The sequence below is a fragment of the Halichoerus grypus genome, chromosome 7, assembly GCF_964656455.1.
Source record: "Halichoerus grypus chromosome 7, mHalGry1.hap1.1, whole genome shotgun sequence".
NCBI classification, from domain to species: domain Eukaryota; kingdom Metazoa; phylum Chordata; class Mammalia; order Carnivora; family Phocidae; genus Halichoerus; species Halichoerus grypus.
In genome coordinates this window covers 15,200,680-15,226,432 of record NC_135718.1, presented here as the reverse complement: position 1 = coordinate 15,226,432, position 25,753 = coordinate 15,200,680, and the positions used below count along the sequence as shown (strand labels likewise).

The 25,753-nt window shown below is 34.8% G+C and overlaps 1 protein-coding gene across 5 annotated transcripts in view; it reads left to right on the top strand.

The window, feature by feature from the left end:
• Window positions 1-25,753, top strand: part of ATRNL1 (attractin like 1) — an 839,881-nt gene that overhangs the window by 423,249 nt on the left and 390,879 nt on the right. For all 5 annotated transcript variants that reach the window (XM_078077077.1, XM_078077076.1, XM_078077079.1 and 2 more), the window contains exon 26: window positions 17,532-17,610. In XM_078077077.1, the coding sequence (XP_077933203.1) occupies window positions 17,532-17,610 (79 nt within the window). The remainder of the gene's footprint in view (window positions 1-17,531; window positions 17,611-25,753) is intronic.

Sequence of the window (25,753 nt, the reverse complement as noted above, 5' to 3'; positions counted from 1 at the left end):
TCCCTTCCTACTACCTTCTTTTTTTTTAACATATAATGTATTATTTGTTTCAGAGGTACAGGTCTGTGATTAATCAGTCTTACACAATTCACAGTGCTCACCATAGCACATACCTCCCCAATGTCTATCACCCAGCCACCCCATCCCTCCCACCCCTCACCACTCTAGCAATACTCAGTTTGTTTCCTGAGATTAAGAATTCCTCATCTTTTAGCTGTTGTGAATGATGCTGCTATGAACATGAATGTACAAATATGTATTCAAGACTTCACTTTCTGTTCCTTTCTGTATATACCCAGAAGTGGTATCCTGGGTATATGGCAATTCTGTTTTTAATTTTTTGAGGAACCTTCATAATATTTTCCACAGCAGTTGTACCATTTTACATTCTCACCAACAGTGCACAGAGGTTCCAGTTTTTCCATATCCTCATCTACATTTGTAATTTTTTTGTTCTTGATACTAGCCATCCTAATGAGTGTGAGGTAGTATCTTATTGTGGTTTTGACTTATTTTTCCCTAATGATTAGTGATGTTTAGCATCTTTTCATGTGCTTATTTGCCAATTGCATATCTTCTTTGTAGAAATGTCTATTCAAATCTTTTGCCCAGTTTTGAATCAGGTTCTTCGTTTTTTGTTGTTGAGTGGTAAGAGCTCTTTATATATCCTAGATATTAATCCCTGATAATTAGTCAGATACATGATTTTCAATTATTTTCTCCCACTAAGTATCTTGCTTTCACTCTAATTAATGACAGTGTCCTTTGATGAATAGAAGTTTTTAATTTTTATGAAGTCCATTTTGTCTATTTTTTCTGTTGTTGCCTGTGCCTTTGGTGTCATATCCAAGAAATCATTGCCAAATCAATGTCTTAAAGCTTTTGGCCTATATTTTCTTCTAAGGGTTTTATCATTTTAGCTATTGTGTTTAGGTTGTTGATCCATTTTGAGTTAATTTTTTGGTATGATATTGGGTAAGTGTCTAACTTTATTCTTTTGCATTTGGATATCCAGTTTTCCCAGCACCATTTGTTGAAAAGACTTTCCCCTCCTTATTGAATGGTATTGGCACCCTTGTCACAAGTCATTTGACTTAATATGTGAAGGTTTATTTCTGGGCTTTTTATTCTATTCCATTGGTTCTATATGTCTATCTTTATGCCAGTACCACACTGTTTTAATTATTATAGCTTTAGTAAGTTTTGAAATCAGGAAGTATGATTCCTCTAACTTTGTCCTTTTTCAAGATTTTATTTTATTTTATTTTATTTTATTTTATTTATTTGCTCTTTAGGGTCCTTGAGGTTCTGTATGAATTTTAGGATGAATTTTTCTATTTTTTAAAAAAACCCCCAAAACAAAAAAAAACATTGTTGGGATTTTGATAGGGTTTGTATTATATGTGTAGATTGCTTTGGATAATGTCAACATTATAATGGTATTAAGTCTTCAAATCCATGAACATGAGATGTCTTTCTATTATTTGTCTTTAATTTATTTTCATCAATATTTTGTACTTTCTAATGTACAGGTCTTTCAGCTCCTTGGTTAAGTGAATTCCCAAGTATTTTATCCTTTTTGATGATATTGTTAATGGAGGTATTTAGTTAATTTCTTTTTAGATTGTTTACTGTTAGTATATAGAAATGTAGCAGGTTTTTGTGTTAACTTTGTATCCTGCTACTTTGCTGAATTCGTTTATTAATTCTAAGTTTTTTTGTGTGTGGAGTTTTTAGAGTTTTCTATATATATGTGCATTTCATTTGCAAACAGATACAATTTTACTTCTTTTCCAGTTTGGATGCCTTTAATTTCTTTTTCTTGTCAATTGTTCTATCTAGGACTTTTACTACTGATAGTCTAATGTGTGGCTTGATCTCATTACCCTGAGATCATGACCTGAGCTGAAATCAAGAGTCGGATGCTTAACCAACTGAGCCACCCAGGCACCCCTCTTGTTTCTGATTTTATTTTTATTTTTTAAAATTTTTATTTATTTTTGAGAGAGAGAGAGTGCATAAGCAGAGGGAGGGGCAGAGGAAGAAGCAGACTCCCCACTGAGCAGGGAGCCCAGTGCATGACTCAATCCTAGGACCCTGGGATCATGACCTGAGCCAAAGGCAGATGCTTAACCACCTGAGCCACCCAGGTTCCCCTGTTTCTGATTCTAGATGAAAAGCTTTTAGTCTTTCACCATTGAGTATGATGTAGAAGCTGCAGCAAGTTATCCAGAAGATCTAGCTAAGATAATTTAACAAAGGTGGCTACACTAAACAACAGATTTTCAATGTAGGTGAAACAGCCTTATTTGGATGAAGATGCACTCTAGGACCTCCATAACTGGAAAGGAGACGTCAATCAGTGCCTGGCTTCAAAGATTCAAAAGAAAGGCTGACTCTCTTTTTAAGGCTAATGCAGCCAATGACTTTAAGTTGAAGCCAGTACTTATTTACCATAGGGCTTCCAATTCCAGGCAACAATGAGAAAACATACATCTCTTTTTATCTCCCACTGATTTCAACTATGAAACTTGGATAAAATGCGTGGGTAGCTATCTGATAATTCTGAAAAGTAAGTATCAGTAGGGAAATCAGGGAAGACCAAAACTCAAAGTGCCACAGAACCTTTTGGGAATTTACCAATATTCTCCTCTGGTATCCCCTGATTTGAAACTTAATGCAGGCTGTAACCTGAGAGTGACTACTGAGGTCTAGACAAGAAACATCATGGAAACATCCCCTAGTTCTGAGTTAGGGTGAGGAAAAGGAAACTTTTTTTTTAAATTTAATTTAATTTTATTATGTTATGTTAGTCCCCATACATTACATCATTAGTTTTTGATGTAGTGTTCCATGATTCATTGTTTGTGCATAACACCCAGTGCTCCATGCAGAACGTGCCCTCTTTAATACCCATCACCAGGCGAACCCATCCCCCCACCCCCTCCCCTCTAAAACCCTCAGTTTGTTTCTCGGAGTTCATAGTCTCTCATGGTTCATCTCCCCCTTCGATTTCCACCCCCTTCATTTTTCCTTTCTTCTCCTAATGTCCTCCATGCTATTCCTTATGTACCACAAATAAGTGAAACCATATGATAATTGACTTTCTCTGCTTGACTTATTTCACTTAGTGTAATCTCCTCCAGTCCCATCCATGTTGATGTAAAAGTTGGGTATTCATTCTTTCTGATGGCTGAGTAATATTCCATTGTATATATGGACCACATCTTCTTTATCCATTCATCTGTTGAAGGGCATCTTGGCTCTTTCCACAGTTTGGCTATTGTGGACATTGCTGCTATGAACATTGGGGTGTATATGGCCCTTCGGAAAAGGAAACTCTTAAAGCTGAGAGCGAGCAGTAGAGAGCCTCCCCATTTTTTCTCTCTTTCCCCAATTCACTCACCCCCCAATCCTCAAGCAGTCCTACAGCAGTAACATGGCTGGAATGAGAAGTTGCAAGAGCCAAATCTCCAAGGGAGGGGAATCTTCCTTTACGTACAGTGGAGCAGTGGTTACAAGAGGGCCAAGACAAACACCATTGCTTTTTCCTTTTCTCTGTCTTCCCAGCACAGAACATGGCACAATCATGGAAGTGGGCAGTTTCTGGCCAGAGGATGAAAAGTGGAGCCCAGGGAACCAGAAAGGATCTGGGAAGTAACAGAGAGAAAAAGCCATCCCATAAAGTTGTTTATGAACTTCTGGGGTCACTCTTGAGCTGCACAAGTGAGGATCTGATCCTAATTAGCATACCAAAGCATCTGAGACCTGAGCTAATGGTTAGAACTCTGCCCAGACCCCAGCCTGAACCTGAAGGTCAACACTCAAATAGTACTGAAAAAGTTTTGGGTGAATTGTAACCACAGCCTACAGATGGCTAAAACAAAATTTTGGTATGGGGAGTATCAGCATTCTCTATAGAATATAAACAAGACAACGGTCCCTCAGGAAAGTTGATGTAGCAGGAGAGAATTCTGGAGTAAAGGGAGCAGTAGAGAGGGCTGGGATGGAAGTGGACCATTCTTAAGTTTTGTTAGCAAAGTCCACGACTGTCAATGTTTATCGCTTTATGAAAAAAACCTTTTCATAAAGTTTTGGTGCTGTATCTATTGACCATGCACATGGGAGAAAAATAACATTTGACTCCTAACTCATGCTAAACATAAAAATAAATTCCAGGAGGAAAGGAAAGACAAGGAAATATCTAGAAGATGATATAGGAATTCTTCTTCATAGCTTTAGAATAGGGAAAATTATACACAAAGCACTACAATAAAATTAAACTACAGTAAACTAAAAATTTTTGTCATCAGAAGATATCCTTAGTATTATAAAAAGTCAGGCTACACAGTGGTATAAAATATTTATAACCTGCATAAAGGACAAAGATCTTATATTCACAATTCATATAAATCAGTGAAAACAGTCTGAAACTGTAACCCTTCCCTGCAAAAATGGCGAGAGACTTGGAAAGGCATGTCACAAAAGAGGAGATCTAAGTGACTAACAAAACATAAAAATGTGCTCAATTTAATTTTTATCAGGGAATGCAAATTAAAACCACAATATAATACAACTTAACATATATCCATCATAGTGGCTAAAAATTAAAAAAAAACAACAAATGTTGGAGAGGATGTGGATCTCTCAAAACTTCTGATCGTCTAGAAACTGGAGCAACAACTTTGAAAACACTTTGACATTATATTCTAAAGTTGAATTGACACATATTCTGTGATCCAACAATTCCATTCCACCAAAAGCCATGTAAAAATAGTTAGAGCAGCATGTTTTATGTAGCAAAAGCCTTAGAATATCCCAAATACTCAAAAATAATGGAATAGAGAATATAGCCATATAATGGAAAAAAAGGGGTAATGAAAAAGAACAAATGAATCCTACAAGAACAATATAGAAGTCACTCACAAACATAGTGTTGAACAAAAGAAGCCAGAAACACAAGACTAAATACTGTAGGGTTTCATTTGTATGAAGTTCAGAAATATCCAGAACCAAACTATGGTGTTAAAAATCAACATGATAGCTACACTTATGAGGAGGAAGGAATGGGTAAATTGCTTTTTCTTTATTGGGGTGTTAGTTACATGGATATATTATCTTTGTGATAATTCATTGAGCTGTATGCTTGTGATTTCTCTGTGTTATGTATTGATGTTCTGGGAAAGGTTTTTAAAAAGAGCATTTCCTACTTTAAAATATTAAGAAAATTTTATAATTAAAACATTTATTCTAACTACATTTCAAAAAGGTATGCATTAAATAAAAATTGAGTGTAGAACCGAGCATCGTATACATTGATCTTTATCATTTTTGTTGCAAATTTGGAAGACTAAGGTATTATATAGGAGGTTATTTATAACAGGAGGAGTTAACCAGGAAGATCTTCCATACTAGATGTTGTTTGTCCTGTTAATATCTTGCCAGGGAGGCTTGAGAGCACTCTACTTTCTGTAAAATATTTCAAGGAAGGATTGAAGAGTTATCAAAGATGCTTTGTAGATTTTTAAATGTGTTAGCAGTTTGGGGGAGATTTATTTGGTTTTTTTCCTATGAATTTTACATAAATGATATCTGAAATTGGTTTTATGGATTATTTTTAACTCCTTACATATGGCTATACAGTGATTTTATTTGGGTGGAATTGATCCCTCACCAGCTTTAGGAATGGGTTAAAGCCAGTTAGTGCATAACCTTCAATAGCCAAGTGCTAGGTGAAGAGTGGGCATGTGTGATGGTATGTAATGTGAGTCCTGGAATTCCTGCATCCATTTTGTTCCTAAGAGGGAAACAAGCCTGAGGATAGAGTTGATGCACAGCCGAGTATATGGTTCAGAGAATCAGAGAACAATGTAGCTAGGGCGCTGATCAGTCCAAACCTGGGAGTTATTCTTCCTTTTGGCTTTGGGGAGTGTCTTAGTCTGCTTGGGCTGTCATTCCACAGACTGAATGGCTTTAACAACAGAAATTTTTAATCTTACAGTCCTGCAGGCTGGGGAATCCAAGATTTGAGTGCTAGCATTGTTGGTTTCTGGTGTGAGAATTCTTGATTTGCAGATGGCTGCTTTTTTGCTGTGTGTTCACATCATCTTTCCTCAGTGCATGTACATGGAGAGAGAGTACAAGCTCTCTGAAGTCTCTTTTTATAAGGACACTAATTCTGTTGGCTCAGGGTTCCACCTTTATGACCTCATTTAACCTTAGTTACAACCCCACGTCCCAATTTTCAAATATAATTGCATTTGGGCTTAAGGTTTCAACATACAAATTTTGAGGAACATAATTCATCCATTGCATTCTGCCTCTGGCCTCCCATAATCATGTCCTTTTTTCCATGCAATGTGCATTCATTCTATCTCAACAATCTCAAAAACCTTAACTCATTCCAACACAACGCTAAAGTTTCGAGTCTCATCTAAACACCATCTGGATCAGATATGGGTGAGATTTAGGATACAATTCATCCTGAGGCAACATTTTTCTCTACCTGTGAAATGTGAAACGAGAGGACTTATATGATTCCAAAATACCATGGTGGTCCAGGCATAGGATAGACATTTTCAATTCATAAGGGGGATATCTGAAGAAGAAAGAGGTAACGTCCCAAGCAAGTCTAAAACCTAGCAAGCAAATTCCGTCATATCTTAAAGATTTGAAAATAATCCTCTTTGGTTCAGTGCCCTACCTCCAGGTCCACTGGGGTGGCAGCATCACCACACAGCTCTACAGAGTGACCCTGCCCTTTTAGCATGGCGAGGTGACCCTGACCTTGCAGCACTGTGCTGCAGCTTTGTCCCCAAAACACTGGGTGGTGGCATCTTAGTCCCCCCAAACCATAGGTAGAACCAGTCTTGCCCTGATGATCTCTGACATAACTTCAGGGTCACTCCCTTTTCTTAAAGGATAAAGCATGTTCCTAACTGAATAGTTCTATGATCCCATCCCGTAGAATCCAAGAAGCCTGATAGCGTTTTTTTTCATTTTGTCTTGCTTTCTCTGTGCCCTGTAATTTAAACTCACAGTGTCTCTGCTGGTATAATCCTATCTCTATTCCTGGTTCTCCGGAGATGGCTGATTAAGTCGCTACATCATACCCATGATGTCCTCCTTATAAATCATTGTTCAGCCACACCCTTTGTGTTATCTTCAGAACACGATTTCTCAGCTTTTGCGATATGGTTTGGCTGAGAATTTTCCAAACCTCCAGTTCTGTTTCCTTTTTTCTAAACAATTCCTTCTTCAACTCATCTCTCCTCTTGCATTTAGCTATAAGCAGGAATGAGGTCCAAAGCTACATCTTCAATACTTTGCTTAGAAATATTCTCGGCTAAATTTACAGTTTTATAGCTTGCAAGTTCTACCTTCCACAAAACACTAGAACACAATTCAGCCAAGTTCTTTGCCATTTTATAACAGGGATAGCCACAGGGCACCTGGGTGGCTCAGTTGGTTGAGTGTCTGACTCTTGATTTCGGCTCAGGTCATGATTTCAAGGTCCTGGGATTCGGCCCCACCTGGGGCTCTGTGCTCAGTGGGGAGTCTGCTGGAGATTCTCTCTCTTCTCTCTCTTCTCTCTCCCTTTACCCGCCCCACCCGGGTCATGTGCATTCTCTTGCACTTTCTCTTTCTCTTAAACAAATAAATCTTAAAAAAAAAAAAACAAACAGCAACAGGGATGGCCTTTCTTCCAGTTTCCATTAACCTGTTTCTCATTTCCATCTGAGACTTCATCAGAATGGTTTTTAACATCCATATGTATATCAACATTCTGTTTGTGATTATTTATGCATTATCTAAAAAGATAGAGACTTTCTCTCTAGCTGTTCTTGATTTTTTCTGTGCTCTCACCAGAATTGCCTTTAATATCCCTGTTTCTTCAGTCTCTTCACAGCAATCTAGTCTTTCTTTAGCTCCTCAAAATTCCCCCAGGCTCTACCCATTACTCAGTTCCAAAGCTGTTTCCACATTTATAGGTTTTTGTTACAGCAGCACCTACTTCATGGTACTGAAATCTGCCTCTGTTCATGCTGCCATAACAAAATACAACAGACTAGTGGCTTAAACAACAAATTCATTATCTCACTATTCTGGAGGCTGGAAAATCCAAGATCAGGGTGCTGGCATGGTTGGTTTCTGATGTAGGCTCCTGCTTAGCTTGCAGATGGCCGCTTTCTTGCTGGGTGCTCACATGGCCTTTCCTCAGTTTGTGCCCACTGGAAGAAGAGAGAGAGGGAGGGCGGGAGGGAAGGGAAGAGAGAAAGAATAGGAAAGAAGGAAGGAAGGAAGGAAGGAAGGAAAAGGAAGGAAGGAAGGAAGAAGGGAGAAAGAAAGAGAGAAAAAGGAAGGAAGAAAAATAGAGAGCCCTCTGGGATCTCTTCTTATAGAACACTAATCCTGTAGGATCAGGGTCCCACCCTTATGACCTCATTTAACCTGATTACCTCCTAAATTACCTATCTCTAAATATAGTCACATTGGATGTTGGGCTTCTGCATAGGAATTTTGGGGGAATACAATTTATTTCATAGCAGGGAGTATGAAATCCATTTAGCCCCAATTTGTTCATACCATTTTGTGATAGAGTTCTCTCTTGCCTTTGAAATCATTTTAATTGACAGTGCATCCTAAGGTATAGTTAACTCTTGCTTTAACAATCCTCAAAAAAAGTGTACCAATTTATGGCAATGAACATAGTGCTTTTCCACTTTTACCCACTAGGCTTTGTTGATTTTTCATCATTGCCAACCTAATAACTGAAACAAATAAACTTTTTTTAAATATGCAGTTTTTATTGCATTCTAAGTTGGCAGTTTATTTTGTTAATATTTTAGTTGGTAAGAAAAAAGACATCCCTAAGTGTTAGGAAGGTATTTTTAAAACCCTTGAAAGATACGAAAACAATGGATCATGGATCACCACATCAAAAACTAATGATGTATTGTATGGTGACTAACATAATAAAATTTAAAAGAGTTCAAAAAAAAAAAAAGATACTTTCTGGGATAGCAATTATTAGGAGGTAAATTACTTTTTAAAATAATACGTTTCTATATTTCAATATAATTCCCTAGTTTGTAACATTCTTCAGTGAAATAAAATATTAATATGCCCAAACCATCTTTTAAAATATGTATTTAAGACTTGAATTTTATGATCAATTAACCTCAAATTGCTATAAAATAGTGACAATATTATCTCTTTTTGCATTTGGCCAACTAGATTACCACCAGAGGATATTTCTTTGTCACTAGAAACCTGCTTTACAATATAACCTTATACTACACTGTGTTACTTTTATTGAATTCTTTTTAATTTTCGCTAAATGAGAATACCTAATGAGTTCCATGGTTTTTCACATTAAGAGTCCTTTCCATAATGACCATTTTATGAAGGTTAAAATCAAATTATTGAAATATCTCTCCCTAAGTTCCTATGCTTTCCTATTTTTATCCCTGTAGCTCATGTACTTGCTTTTTTTTTACATTTATTTTCTGTTTTTTTCTATTTCCATTAGGAGGATTTTACTAAAGGGTGTTGAACCTTTCAGATCTTCTGTCATTATTATACAGCAGACTTTATTAAAAAATGAAAGCCCGATTATTCCTGCATGCCCCCCCACCCATATCTGTACCAAGGAGCAATAGGAGCTTTTGTATAATATGATATAAAAAAATATGAAAGAAAGCGGTGAAACTAGTTTTTCTCTGACAAAAGTGCCACATAGTGGATTAAAGTATGCTAATGCTTGATGTTGCCTATTAAGACCTTTGACTTAAGAAATATGTTAGGGAAAAGCTTATTAAACAGATAAACCCAGAAATCTTAGTCACTTTATTGAATAACAGTTTATTTCTCACTCTACATCCATTGGGCGTAATGGGAACCAGTGGAAAGACAGGGTGGCGTGCAGACACTGCTTTGCAGGATTGTCAGTAGGAACTGGGATTTTCTGATAGTCACAGAAGGATGAGTTTTCAACAATGCTGGGTAAATTTGTCAGGTGTTTTTAGTTTTTTACTGTTTAATAAAGCAAGTGTTCTTAATAAACTTGTTTTATGTAGACTTTAAAAGAAGAACTGTAACTTTTATTTGCAGTTTGGCTTATTAGAAATCAAAAGCATTTATAAACATTACCTTGATACAAAGATAAAATTGCCAAATAGGACATCTAATGTCAGAAACAATTAATACATTTTTTTTTTTTTTTTTAATTTTATTTATTTATTTGAGAGAGAGAATGAGACAGAGAGAGAGCATGAGAGGGTCAGAGGGAGAAGCAGACTCCCTGCCGAGCAGGGAGCCCGATGTGGGACTCGATCCCAGGACTCCAGGATCATGACCTGAGCTGAAGGCAGTCGCTTAACCAACTGAGCCACCCAGGCGCCCCAATTAATACATTTTTAAATCAGTTAAAGAACCAGTTCCATTCATTTAACAAAGCTTAATGACAACTACTATATGCCAGGAACTGAGATAATATTTTACTGGGTTTTTAATATTTATTGGAGATTATTAAAATTTTATTAGAAGAATATTTAAACTATTTATTGATTTTGCCTATTTGTTTACATCATCATGGTTTCTCTTTACTTTTACTGATAACCTAATATGAATTAACATAGAGAGCATTTGCTGCAAACCCCTAAAGTATATATCTCCTCTTCACAAAAAGGTGAAATTATAAACGAAATTTTATACTGGCATTCTGCACCATTATAAAGATGACACTTTTTACTCGAGTCATGAAATTTAGATCACAAAGAATTTAGATTCCTCATGGAGAAATTAAACCAGTCTTCACCATCTTGAACTGAATCGCTATCACATAACTATTTTGGGGGATATACTGTGAATTACAGATTATTAAATAAAAATGTATTTTGGTGCTTAAGCTGTATTTAATTATTAAATGTAAATGAATTTTGATGTGTGTAGTATCGTCTATTATTGCACATATTCCGAAAGAAACAGTTGGTAAGATTTGTTGTTGGATTCAGTACAGGGATTTTAAAGTTGAATGTGTTTTTACATTTTACCTGAAAAGTAATGGTAAATCAAAGAAGTTAGGAGAAAGGGAGGACTTGCAATTTAAGACTTTTGTCACTTAAGTGACTTACTGAAATTCTCCATGACTCAGCTCTCTTATCTTTTAAATAAGTACATAACAGTATACATGGTAAATCATGTGTGATTGTGGTAATTAAATAATGTGGGTAAAACACATAACATAGTGCTTGGTACATATTACTGGATGGATGTTAGTTTTTTTTAATCATTATGAATGGTTTTCATGAGTTCTGATTGGGCACAGTAGATTGGAGGTGATATATCTCTTATGTTAAAATACTTTAGTATATTGATAGGACTGAAATTCAGATAAATGGATCCTTGGTCTTTATCTGAAGTATTAATTCCTAGTACCATATTTTAACAGTTAAAATTTTAATCTGGAATATAACAAGGGAAGTGTACCCAAATGATAATAATTCAGACTGGAGCAGGGTTTCAAGCCATGATTGGCATATTGAGCTGGGAAAATCTTTGTTACCAGCAGGGGGCTGGGCTTCTGTATTGAAAGGTATTTACCAGCATTCCACTAGATGTCCACCAAATGGTGAAACCAGACTACTGAATATTTTGGAGCACAAAACTCTCCTGATTGAGAACCAGTGAACTAGGGGGAATCATGTAGGCTTTTTAAAATATATAAAAAGCTTTAGCATATAGAAGAGGAATTGACTGATTCAGTGTAAACCAGAAGACAGAAGGGAGCATTGATTGATAAATTTAGAAAGAGCTTAATAGAAGAACATTGTTATAGATTGAGCTAGCTAAAAATAGAATGTAGAATGCAGTGACTAGTGAGTCAGCATCTTCTCAGCTTAGACGAGTGATCAGAGGCAGGATCACAGAGTTGTGCTGGATATTTCTTTCCTGGGAGGGTGTCTGAAATCTCTTAGATCACCTTTAATGATAAGATGCTCTCATTTTGGAAGGTATAATGATATAGTTTGGGAAATCATTCCAATTGAGGTTATAGTTGAGGCCATGAGGATAACTGAGCTCATTCTCTCTGAGAGCAAGAGAAGGTAACAGCATGGTGTGAACTGGGTTTTAGGGAATGTCCATAATTTAAAAGAGGGAACCTGGAATGCAGCGTACCTCATTGACCCTATAGTGTGTCAGGAAGGATGAAGGGAAACCAAGAAAGTCAAGGAATTTCTTTGAAAAAAATTAATAAAATTGATAACCCCCCTAGCGAGTCTTATCAAAAAGAAAACAGGAAGTACCCAAATAAATAAAATCACAAATGACAGAGGAGAAATAACAACCAACATCACAGATACAAACAATTATGAGAGAATATTATGAAAAACTATATGTTAACAAACTGAACAACCTGGAAGAAGTGGATTATTCCTAGATGATATAAATTTTCAAAACTGAAATAGAAAGAAATAGAAAACTTGAACAGACCAATAACCAGCAAAGAAATTGAATCAGTAATAAAAAATCTTCCAACAATCAAAAGTCCAGGGCCAGATGGCTTCACAGGCAAATTTAACCAGACATTTAAAAAAGAGTTAATACTTAGTCTTCTCAAACTATTCCAAGAAATAGAAAAGGAAAATTTCCAGATTCATTCTATGAGGCCAGCATTACCCTGATACCAAAACCACCCAAAGACACCACAAAAAAAGAGAACTATAAGCCAGTATCTCTGATGAACATGGATGCCAAAATTCTCAATAAAATACTAGCAAACCAAATCCAAAAAGTACATTTAAAGAAACATTCACCATGATCGAGTGGGATTTACTCCTGGGCTGAAGATGTGGTTCAGTATTCGCAAATCAATCAGTGTGATACGCCACATTAATAAAAGAAAGGATAAGAACCCTGTGATCTTTTCTGGGGCGGCTGGGTGGCTCAGTCGTTAAGCATCTGCCTTCATCTCAGGTCATGATCCCGGGGTCCTGGGATCGAGCCCCGCATCGGACTCCCTGCTCAGCGGGAAGCCTGCTTCTCCCTCTCCCACTCCCGCTGCTTGTGTTCCCTCTCTCGCTGTGTCTCTCTCTGTCAAATAAATAAATAAAATCTTAAAAAAAAAAAAAACCCTTTAAAAAAAAAAAAAGAATGATCCTTTCAATAGATGCAGAAAAAGCATTTGACTAAGTACAGCATCCATTCATGATAAAAACCCTCAACAAAGTAGGGGTAGAGGGAACATACCTCGACATCACAAAGGCTGTATCTGAAAAACCCATAGTTAATATCATGCTCAGTGGGGAAAAACTGAGAGCTTTGCCTCCACAGTCAGCAACAAAACAATAATGTTCACTCTCACGATTGTTATTTAATATAGTACTGGAAGTCCTAGCCACAGCAATCAGACAACAAAAAGAAATAAAAAACATCCACATCAACAAGGAAGAAGTCAGTCTTCCACTATTTGCAGATGACATGATATTCTATATAGAAAACCCTAAAGATGCCACCAAAAAACTTCTAGAACTGATATTCAATAAAGTTATAGGATGCAAAAACAACATACAGAAATCTGTTGCATTTCTATACATCAAAATAAAGCACAGAAAGAGAAATCAAAGAATCCATCCCATTTACAATTGTTCCAAAACTGTAAGATACCTAGGAATAAACCTAACCAAAGAGGTAATAAACCTGTCCTCTGAAAACTATAAAACATTTATGAAAGAAATTGAAGATGACACAAAAACGGAAAAACATTCCATGCTCATGGATTGGAAGAACAAATATTGTTAAAGTGTCTGTATTACCCAAAGCAATCTACACATTTAATGCAATTCCTATCAAAATACCAACAGCATTTTTCATAGAGCTACAACAAACTGTCCTAAAATTTGCATGGAACCACAAAAGACCTCAAATAGCCAAAGCAACCTTGAAAAAGAAAAGCACAGCTGGAGGCATCACAATTCCAGACTTCAAGCTATATTACAAAGTGTAGTATATGGCACAAAAATAAACTCCTGGATCAGTGGAACAGAATAGAAACCCCAGAAATGAACCCACCACTATATGGTCAGTTAATCTTTGACAAAACAGGAAAGAATATCCGAAGGAAAAAGGGCCTCTTTAACAAATGGTGCTGGGAAAACTGGACAGCAACATGCAGAAGAATGAAACTGAACCACTTTCATACAGAAACACAAAAGTAAATTCAAAATGGAATATAGACCTAAATGTGAGACAGGAAACCATCAAAATCCTAGAGGACAACACAGGCAGTAACCTCTTTGACATTGGCCATAGCAGTCTCCTACTAGATATGTCTCCTGAGGCAAGGGAAACAAAAATAAAAATAAACTACTGGGATTTCATCAAAATAAAAAGCTTCTGCACAGCGAAGGAATTAATCAAAAACCTACTGCATAGGAGAAGATATTTGCAAATGATATATCTGATAAAGGGCTAGTATCCAAAATATATAAAGATCTAATAAGGTGGCGCCTGGGTGGCTCAGTCGTTAAGCGTCTGCCTTCGGCTCAGGTCATGATCCCAGGGTCCTGGGATCGAGCCCCGCATCCGGCTCCCCGCTCTGCAGGAAGCCTGCTTTTCCCTCACCCACTCCCCCTGCTTGTGTTCCCTCTCTCACTGTGTCTCTCTCTGTCAAATAAAAAAACAAAATCTTAAAAAAAAAAAAAAAAGATCTAATATAACTCAACACCCAAACAACAAATAATTGAATTAAAAAATGGGCAGAAGGCGTGAATGGATATTTTTCCAAAGAAGATATACAGGTGGTCAACAGACACATGAAAAGATGCTCAACAGCCCTCATCATCAGGGAAATACAAATCAAAACTACAATGAGATATCACCTCACACCAATGAGATTGGCTAAAATTAACAACACAAGAAACAAGTGTTGGTGAGGGTGTGGAGAGATGGGAACTCTCTTACACTGTTGGTGGGAATGCAAAGTGGTACAAGCGCTGTGGAAAACAGTATGGAGGTTCCTCAGAAAGTTAAAAAATAGAACTACCCTATGAACAAGCAATTGCACTACTAGGTATTTACCCAAAGAATATGAAAATATTAATTTGAAGGGATACATGCACTGATGTTTACAGCAACATTGTCTACAATAGCCAAATTATGGAAAGAGCCCAAATGTCCATCGATTGATGAATGGATAAAGAGGATGTGGTATATGTATGTATAGATACATACATACAAAATATAATGGAATATTACTTAGCAATAAAAAAGAATGAAATCTTGCCATTTGCAATGATGTGGATGGAGCTAGAAAGTATTATGCTAAGGGTAATAACTCAATCAGAGAATGACAAATACCATATGATTTCATTCATATGTGGAATTTAAGAAACAAAACAAATAATCATAGGGAAAAAAAGAGAGAGGCAAATCCAAGAACAGACTCTTAACAATAGAGAACAAACTATGGTGACCAGAGGGGAGGTGGGCGGAGGGGGAGAAGGGTTAAATAGGTGATGGGGATTAAGGAGTGCACTTGCTAGGATGAGCACCAGGTGTTGTATGTAAGTATTGAATTAATAAATTGTACACCTGAAACTAATATTACACTATATGTTAACTAACCAGAATTTAAATAAAAATTTTTTAAAAAGGAAATAAAGTATTAAAAAAGTTTTAAAGAATGGATGGCTAGTATTGTCAATTGAAAAGTGAAAGTCTGTTAATAGAGAAAAGACCAGTTTATTTAATATGTAGAAAGTCACGGTGAGAAAAGTATCCTCTAAAATGCTGAATGTTTTGTAAACATTGATCATTATTAATACTAACAACTTTATGAGTGTATAAGCCAGATGCCACATTGTGAGGAGTTAAATAGGACTAGGTTATGAGGAAATTGACATGAAGGTGGCTGCATTGATTATGTGCTTGATAAGCTAGAGGGAGCAATAGGGTCAATAAAATAAGGTGGTTGTTTTTATTTTTCAGGAGATATGGGGCTTGGGCACTTTTGGAAATCTAAATTAAGATGAAATAAAAAAAATATTAGGGGGGAGATAATTATTAAAAAACAAAAGGCACCTTAGTGGTTAAAAAGGTTAGGATCATAGGCTTTCTTCTTTTTTTACCCACTTTATTTCATACTGGATAACAGATTAGGGAATGCAAATGGAAATACAACTATTGTGAGATTACGTGCAAGATCAGAGTTCCTAACAGTTGGGGAGGAGAGAGTTTGAGGCTTACAGCGCTGGATTTGAATTTTGACTCTACCATTTATTCCCTTTGTGACTATCAGCAATTTATTTTGAACTTTCTGAGCATTGGATTTTTCTTTTTTATTCCGTCTAGGAGTGTTCTTAAAAACCAAACCCATGCACCAATGTGAAGGAAGTATTTAGCACATTATCTGAAATGTGTTCAGCACTCATTGGATAGGTGCTAGAATTGCCATTGTCATCATCACCGAAGGATATTCTAAGATATTCTCTTCTAGTGAGACAAGGAGAAAAAGTATATTAAAGAATCAACAAGAGTAGAAAGTGCTAAAATTTGCACAGCTTATGAGTGAATCAATGAAAGAATACAGGGATTATCAGTTAAGGATGAAGACCAGGTTTTTTGTAGTGACCAGTGACTAATGAATTTGCTCATCTCTGGGTCTTTTCATAGCATAATGTTTGACCACAGAGCAAAGGGAGAGAAAACAGTGATACATGGTTGGAACCAATTAATCGGATTCACGTGATTCTGTTATTTTGAGATTTGTTAGTCTCAAATCACTACTAACAAAGTATCCTGGATTTTTATAGCTTATTGCATATTTTACCTAATACGTATAGACCATATGTATAAACACTGTAACTGAATTATTTCTTAGTGTAAACATTAGTGTATACCAGGTGTTCTCAGCTTCAACATGGCTGGTATGTTGGACTGGATAATTCTTTGTCACTGGGGACAGTCCTCTGCACTGCAGAATGTTTAGCAGCATCCCTGGCTCTCCTCATCTGATGCAAGTTGCACCCCTATCAATGTTGTAATAATCGCACGTGTCTTCAGACATTGCCAAATGTGCCCTGGGGGAGTGGGGAACAAAACTGTCTTCTGTTGAGAACCACTGGAATATTCTCATATCTAAAATAGTTGCTAATACAGATAAAATGAATAAACCTGTGTGAAATTTAAATTTATAAAATTGCCAGCTTTTATGTCTCAGTAGCAATTCTAAATAGATTTCCGTTGCTGTATAAGACCAACAGAGCTGTAAATTTACATTCTTTCTGACAGGGAAAATCTTAAAGATAGGCTATACTGTATAACAAGAATATAAATAATTATCCTACCTGTATACTTTGTTTTTACTTGAGGACATTTTAAACACTGCTAATTTATCCATTTTTGCTTTAATTATTTACCAAGGCAGAGTGGTTAGTTCTATATATTTTTAAATTCTATAAATATTCTTGAATATTTCATTACATATTTCCAATGTGTTAAGCAAAAATTATTTGTGTTTTATTTTCCAGTTGTTTTTTATCCTTATTGCTGGTAGCTGCAGTGGTGTGGAAGATCAAACAAACATGCTGGGCTTCTCGGCGGAGAGAGGTATCAGTAATATTACTTAATCTTTTGTTTAAAGATCTGAGTAAACATGAATCTGTATTGCTTAATTAACATGTGCCACTCATGTACAGAGTTTCAAATCAGCTTTACTTATTAAGATTGAACAAATCGATCTAGAATTTTTAAGCTTTAGAACAAACTTTACTACTGTCATTTTAAGTCAGTATCTGTAGAAACATTGGTTAATTGCAATGTTAATTGCAAACAGTTACTTTAAATAGTGTTAGAATTCATATTGAATATATGTATTAATACTGTTGATTAAGTGATTTGCAATCTCTTTAGGTAGTTATAAAAACTATTTTTATAAGTATCTCTGTTGTAATTTAAAAGAAAATTCTCACTGATAAATATTTATTTTTGGTTTTTATCGCCTAGATTTTTTTAAGTAATTAAATCTTTACCATTTCATGATTATCTGATAATTCAAGTATGTTTGAAGTGCACCTCAATTTGATACATTTCTGTGTCAGAATTAATCATTTATGTTCCCTCTAATCCTAAAATTGATAAAAACAGTAGTACTCTTGCAGAATAACTAAGGATATAAATATACTAGATAGTTTCTTAACTTTGTATGTATTAGTTAATTGAAAGGAACAAAGCAATATAATAATCTGGGAATAAAAATGTGCAATAGATTTATTGTTCTATACTTACATAATAAAAAAGCAAGTTTCTGTTTTTATTAATATTATAGTCTATTAGTATTAATATTAGCATGCTGTTATTAGCATTATTACTATTCTATTTGCTGATGCATTTCCCAGTATATTTATATATATATAATTTTGTGCAACAATATAAAGCAGTAGTATAATTGCTTACCATCTTTTTCTCCACATAGAAAATATTATATTTGAAGATTTAAAACTAATCCAGAGTATTCTAAGCTATATAATTAGTGAATGAGAATGAGTTCTTCTTAATTATTCTTCAGTTTTCAAACATCCATTAAAACTCAGTGCTGCCTATAATATGTTTGCAAACTTGACAGCCCTCCCCTAGAAATAAATAATTCATCTTGATCATCTCTGTCTCTCTGATTTTCAGTATATGGCCAAGGCAATATCAATGAGAATATACTTGGTATGACCCTATGATAAAAGTACTCCAATTAAAAAAGATCTTATTAAATATAAATACATAAATATTTGGCAAGAAGTGGAATTCTGTGTGGAGATAAGCAGTCTTCTACACATGTTAAACCATCTGTTAGATGAAATTATGGATTCAGGAAAGTAAAAACAATCAGTAGGCAGGCAATGGGAAGGCCTTCCATAATGGGATAGGCCAAATGACAATTTATGCTTCTAATCATTAGAAAAGAAGTCAAGATCAATCAGGGAGCCTGGGTTCTGACCTCAATATGACTAACACTGTTTAAATATCTGGTTTCTAAAGTTTATAAAATGGAACTATGTGAATGTAGCATTGTGAAAAGATCAGTGTACGACTATGTCATTAACTAATTTTTGAAAATGGGTAAGTGTCCTAATTGAATTTCCTTCCCTCTAAAGAGAAGGGATTGTACTATATAACTAATTCCTCAAGCTCTAGGAATATTTATATATAATAACTAAAGTTTAGAAATAGTGTTAAATATTTGAGAAAACTAATGTGAATAGTTCATTTACCTATAAAACTTTCATACTTCTCAAGATGAGAAATTGCTTTTGGTTAGGATTATATCAATTCAAGGAAATAATGTTGTTTTGCATATTAGAAGTTCTGACAAGCTGATATTAAACTTTAACTTTTAAAATACAAATTTAATTTATCTTTTTATTGGAAGTCAAAATCTTCAAAATATGTGTTGCACATGGACAGAACAAGGGAGAAATAGGAAGGGAGAACTAGATTAGGACCACTGGGCCATTTCTAATCTGTGCTCCTAAATATTACCATGTCCTCTTGATATTCCCTCAATACAATGCCCCTCTTTCTAGAGCTCATCTAGGTAGTGAGTCTTATAATAATGATTGAATTTAATTTGCTACCTCTACTGAAGTACAAAATTTATCTTACTGAGAGGTCATGTGATGTTTATAATATGTTAAAAATATTGTGAGGTGTTTTCTCAAATATAATTTTACTAATCTTTTGAATACAGAATTCTAAATGTTTGGAAACCATTCATATGTGGATGCCCAAGTAAAGATGCCATTTTGGTGACTCACAGATCTGTTATTAGATAATAATTTTATATTATTAAAAGATTGTCATTTTGGTCTTAAAGACCCAAAGACTTTTATCTACTATTATATTAGTTGTAGGTAATATAATAACTCCATTTATAGACTTTATTTGGATGGAGGTTAAAATGTGTTTTTATTTGATCCTCCCTTTATTTAGTTTTACCTATTAGGTTAACACAAATATTACCAAAAGGGAAAGATCCCAGTATGTTTTCTTTATGTGATATGTCACTTTCTCTAACATTAAGACATCAACTATTGTAAGCCTCAGAGGACGCCTATGATTAGTACAATGGCAATTTATTTGTAACAATAAATGAAAATTATTTAAAGGATTCTCCCTTCTTAATATTTCTGTGATTTTGTTAGAGGAATTGTACTATTTGCTTTTCTAAATATTAGGACTGGGTTAAAATGAAAAAAAAATCTTTGGGTTTTTAAAATATATTGTTTAATTCAGCCAGGGATGTTGCTTTTTTAAAAAGAAACTATTTCAAGCTTTGGTTTCTTTATTGTTTTTGTGGTATAATTTTAGTAACAGAAGCCTGTTATTGATGTAACACTTTTTGAATAACACTCCTGACAATTCAGGGGCTCTTAAAAACGCAAAAACACAACTACAAAGGATTTTCATTTTAATATACCTCTTCATATAGGAACTTCACATTCATTTCTATGATAACCCTATTAAGAATATGAACATTTTATTGTGGATGAGGTGCTGTGCTAATGAATGGAAACAATTGATCAGTGAAAATATTTTTAATACACTAGAAGGATGAGTTTTTTTTTAATAGTTTGTGCTTATTACAGAGGTATTAAAACATTTAATTTCAATGTTATATTCAATTTTAGATAAATAGTCCTTACATTACAAAAATATTTGTTAGGAGCAAGTATGTGTTAAAAGAAGTCTCTTGAAATATTGTCATGCTTAATAATCTTCATTTTTAAACTGAAATTTGAGTTTTTAGTAAGTACCATAAGGCACAAACCCATCAAAATATTTTAATTACTGCTTGCATTGAATATATTTAATCTTATATTTGACTAAGGTGAGTGAAAATATCCTGCATATCTTAATAGTTACAAGAATTTATTTATTTTTTTTGGTTGAAAACATTTTTTCCCACATTTTGAGTAGTTTAATTATAGTTTGCCTCAGTGAAAATCTAACATCAGGGGTACCTTAGTGGCTTGGTTGGTTAAGGGTCCAACACTTGAATCTGGCTCAGGTCATGATCTCAGGGTCATGAGATCCAGCCTGGGATTGAGCCCTGCCTCAGGCTCCTCACCGGGTGCAGAGCCTGCTTAAGATTCTCTCTCTCCCTCTCCCTCTGTTTCTCCCCGCCTCAATACCTCCCACTACTTGTGCAGGAGTGCACATACTTTTCTCTCTCTTTAAAAAAGAAAAGTCTGGGTGGCTCAGTTGGTTAAGCACCCAACTCTTGATTTTGGCTCAGGTTATGATCTCAGGGTCCTGGGATTGAGCCTGTGTTGGGCTCTGTGGTCAACAGGGAGTCTACTTGCCTCCCTTTCTGCCCCCCCATTTGCGTATGCACACATGTGTGCGCACACTTGCGCTTTCTCTCTAAAATAAATAAATCTTTTAAAAAAATCTAACTGCAAAATCCATATAATAATAGATTCCATTGGCAAATGTGAGGTTATTTATTTTTTTAAGAAAATATTTATTTATTTATATATTTGAGAGAGCAATCATGGTGGGGGTGGGGCAGGACGAGCCAAGGGAGAGAGAGCATCTCAAGCAGACTCCCCACTGAGTGCCAGGCTGGAGTGGGGCTCCACCCAGGGCTCAACCTAATGACCCTGATGTCATGACCTGAGCCAAATCCAAGAGTCAGTGGCTTAACTGACTGAGCCACGCAGGGCCCTTAAGGTTATTTCTAATCAACTTCTTGTTACTAGTGGGTTTGTGTGTTTGAATGATTATTGCATTTCCTATATCAGCAACTTTTCCTTCTTTAATTCTCTTAAACTTGCAGTCTTTAAAAGTTTAAAAAATATATTAATATGGAGCTTTACCACATTATTTGCTTCTTTCATAATCAGGTATGCTTTTCTAATGCTTAAAAATCAATAAAAACAACATTGCCTGAGATAAGACAATGTCCACTGAGCGACTGACCTTGTGTTTATGATGCGCTACTTTCATGCACATTTCATAATCATACTGCATGAAACCTAAATTTGAATTTAGCGTTATCAGCCTGAAAGTTGAGTTAAAAATAAACTAAAACCCAGAGATAGGATTCTAGTAGCTCTGAGTAGCAAACTCTTCTAGAGGCAAATACATTGCTTTTCCATCTATATCTAATTGTTTTATGGGCATAAAAATAGAAGAAGTAATAATATCATTAAGTTATACTTTACTGAGGTCATGTCATGGGTAAATAATTGATAGAATATTCTCTGAGAATATTCTAAATTTGTGGTAAATGGGTTCTTACTATTAATGCAGTGTCGCAGTGTTTTATGAAATGAGTTGCTCTACCTCCTTAGACACCCAGCTTATTTAGAGAGAGAGGAGTGAGCACAGTGAAGAGAATAATGAGAAAATGTTATTTTGGGTGGAGAAATTAAACTTAATTATATACTATATATGCAACTTCTTATAGAATTTCTTAGTACTTTAACAATCTATTTTATATAATGTTTAAACATTTTAATATCTAGATAAAGATTTCCATAAAACATGTTCTTTTGTCAAAACAAGATTTTTTTAAACCATAAATAATGCACTCAAATCTCTCTCTTTGCATTTAATGGTCTTAGTGTTAATTTATTTTTTCTTATCATTTTCTCTTATTGGATTTCAAAATGTAATGATTCCCTTGCTTTAATTTTTTTTCACTTTATCCTGTAAGACTACAAATTACAGATGTTCATCATGCCTATTTATATTATCATAGTTTTAAAAATTATCCTAAATCTACTTAAAAATGACTTGAATGGAGAAGTCAGATATGTATGGGGGCATATGATTTGAAAGTTAACTGATTCTTGCCTTCTATACCTGTTGCCAAAATCTTATTGTAGATACAGTGCTTTCATTTTGTTCAATTTAGTAAAGATGTATTAATCTCTTGCAATATTCCAGACAGATTGATAAATACTGCAGGTTTAAAGAAAAAGACACAGACCCTTTTTTTTTTTGGAAATTCATAATTTTAGCAATTTCAATAAGATACACACACATACATGTACACAATCGCTCAGGAACACTTCAATTTACTTTGTTGTGGTGTCATCCATAGGGGGAGATATAGTATATTAAGAAGTTTTCTGGAAGTGGGATTAGTAATGGAAGTAAATGTAAACTGTTGCATAACTGTACGTAGAGTTAATTTCTAAAAAAAATAAGATAAAAACTTTTAGCATTGTTTGTACTATACATTTATTAATACAATTATAAAAATTGCCTAAAATTATAATATTTATTATTTGTTATCTTTAATTTAGACCCAATTTTTTATATAGCTTAATAAATGGCCCAGAATATTGAATTTCTGTCAATAAATTTTAATCCAATTCAACATAATATGTTGTATATTTGATACATACACACAAATGTATCTCCTTATATATGTCTCCAATGTATTTGTGTTTTTATACTAAAAAATTCATTGCTTTAAAATCCCAATTTAACTGAACATCCTGTATTTTCATTTGCTCTGTCTGGCAACCCTGTTTCCAATACAAATGCTCACTCTGGAGCTGAGGGGTAGCTTCAATGCTGCAAAATCCACATGGACTGAGAGAGAGAGAAAGGACCAATTCTCCAAAGTTAAATGTTGATTTGTTTTCAAAACAAGGGGGAGTTACACTGGACAAAGAAAAAATAGAAAATGTTTGCTTTGCATATTACTTATTAAAATTAAAAGAAAAACTCTTTGACTTAACAACTATATTTATAGGAATATAAAACATAAGCCTGCCTACTTTTTCAAAATATATTCATACAGAGATACTTATAGAGGGTTTTTTTGTAGATCAACAAGTTTATGTCATTCAAAAAGCTTCTTGAAATAAGTATATTTTCTTATAATGGGATATTATGTAGCTGGAAACTAAGAATACGGTAGATAGGTATGTGTAAAATGAAACATTATTCCTTCATTCAACAGATATTTACTGAACAATTAGTATTGTTCCAAGCACATTTTTCAAGGAATATAGCAGCAAACAAACAGGAATCATAGTTCTCGAAAACTACAGGTCTTAAAAATATGTTATTAACTGGGAGATGCTGATATGTAGTATTATAATGTTTCCATTTGTGTAAATCACACACATAAACACCCACACATGCATTGTATTCATGGAGATTTTGAGAGAATTGCCAAGATTATCTCTGGATTGTGGGATTGGTATTTGGTAAAAAAGAATGATTATGTTATTTCATAATTGTAACACAAACAACCAAATTTCAGGAAAGTAGAGGGCACAATCTAACATTTTGGAGTTGGGTATTTAACAAAAATAGTATTTCATCCTCACTCTAGAAGATATATATTATTTCCCTTTTAGCTATATAAGGAATTTGAGGGGAGTTGTGTGCAATGATCAAAGCTCATAAGTAGTAAATGAAAGAGCAATGATTTTTAATTAAGTTTGTCAGATTCCAAAACTCAAGCTCTCTGAACCATACAAAGAACATTAAAGATAGCCTGAGTTTGAAGAGGTTTGATTTACTGCTTATAGTCATAGTTGACCACTTATAATAACCTATAAATCTGTTGTGGGGGAATATGCTATATTTCAGCTAATATTATGATAACTCAATCATTATTTGATATACTACTTAGAAGGAATATACAGTGATAATTAAACTATCCCATAGTACTCTCACCACTAAGAATATTTATTTTATACTTACTGAAACAGCTCTTATAGACTTACTTAGATAGAGATTTTATTATATATCATTCACCTAACATACATCGAAAGGAAAGTAGAAGCAGTAAATTGGTAAGGTATTGCTAAAACTTATTCACATTCATAGTCCCAATTTTTTATAAATCATTTTTGATTCAGGTAAAAACGTTTTGTATCACATAGTATCATTGACTACAAGAATTTAATTTGTGTCTGTGCAGGGCATGGCATATATATCGTAAATGCCCTCTGGGCCAGTTGTGGTTGTGTGATTTCACTGATTATAAGACACATGATGGGAAAACAAGGGATGCCTGGGTGGCTCAGTAGTTAAGCGTCTGCCTTCGGCTCAGGTCATGATCCCAGGGTCCTGGGATCGAGCCCCACATCGGGCTCCCTGCTCAGCGGGAAGCTGCTTCTCCCTCTCCCACTCCCCCTGCTTGTGTTCCCTCTCTCGCTGTCTCTCTCTCTCTCTCTGTCAAATAAATGAATAAAATCTTTAAAAAAAAAAAAAGATGGGAAAACAAAATGTCTTAGAATCAAAATATGGTAGGGCCTACTTTATAAGGTTTTTAGTACTAAGTGAGTTAATGCACACTAAGTGCTCACCTCTCTGCCTTTTCCTTACCAGACTTCAACAAATCTTAGCTGTTATTTTTGTTGATATGTAATATAAATAATGATTAACATTATATTTTTCATTAATATTAGTAACAGCAACTCCGGTATATCTTGGATTCTTCTGCTCCATGTATACTCTAACACAGTTGTTTTCAATTCAGTAGACCCTTTAGAATCACCTGTTGATCTTAAAAAAAATTATATTTATATATCCTTGAGCGCCACGCCACTGTTCTACCCCCACCAGACCTATAAATCAGAATTCTGTGAGGCTCAGCTTTATGAGTCTATTTTTATTTTTTTTTAATTTTTTAAAAAGATTTTATTTATTTATTTGACAGAGAGAGAGATAGTGAGGCAGGAACACAAGCAGGGGGAGTGGGAGAGGGAGAAGCAGGCTTCCTGCA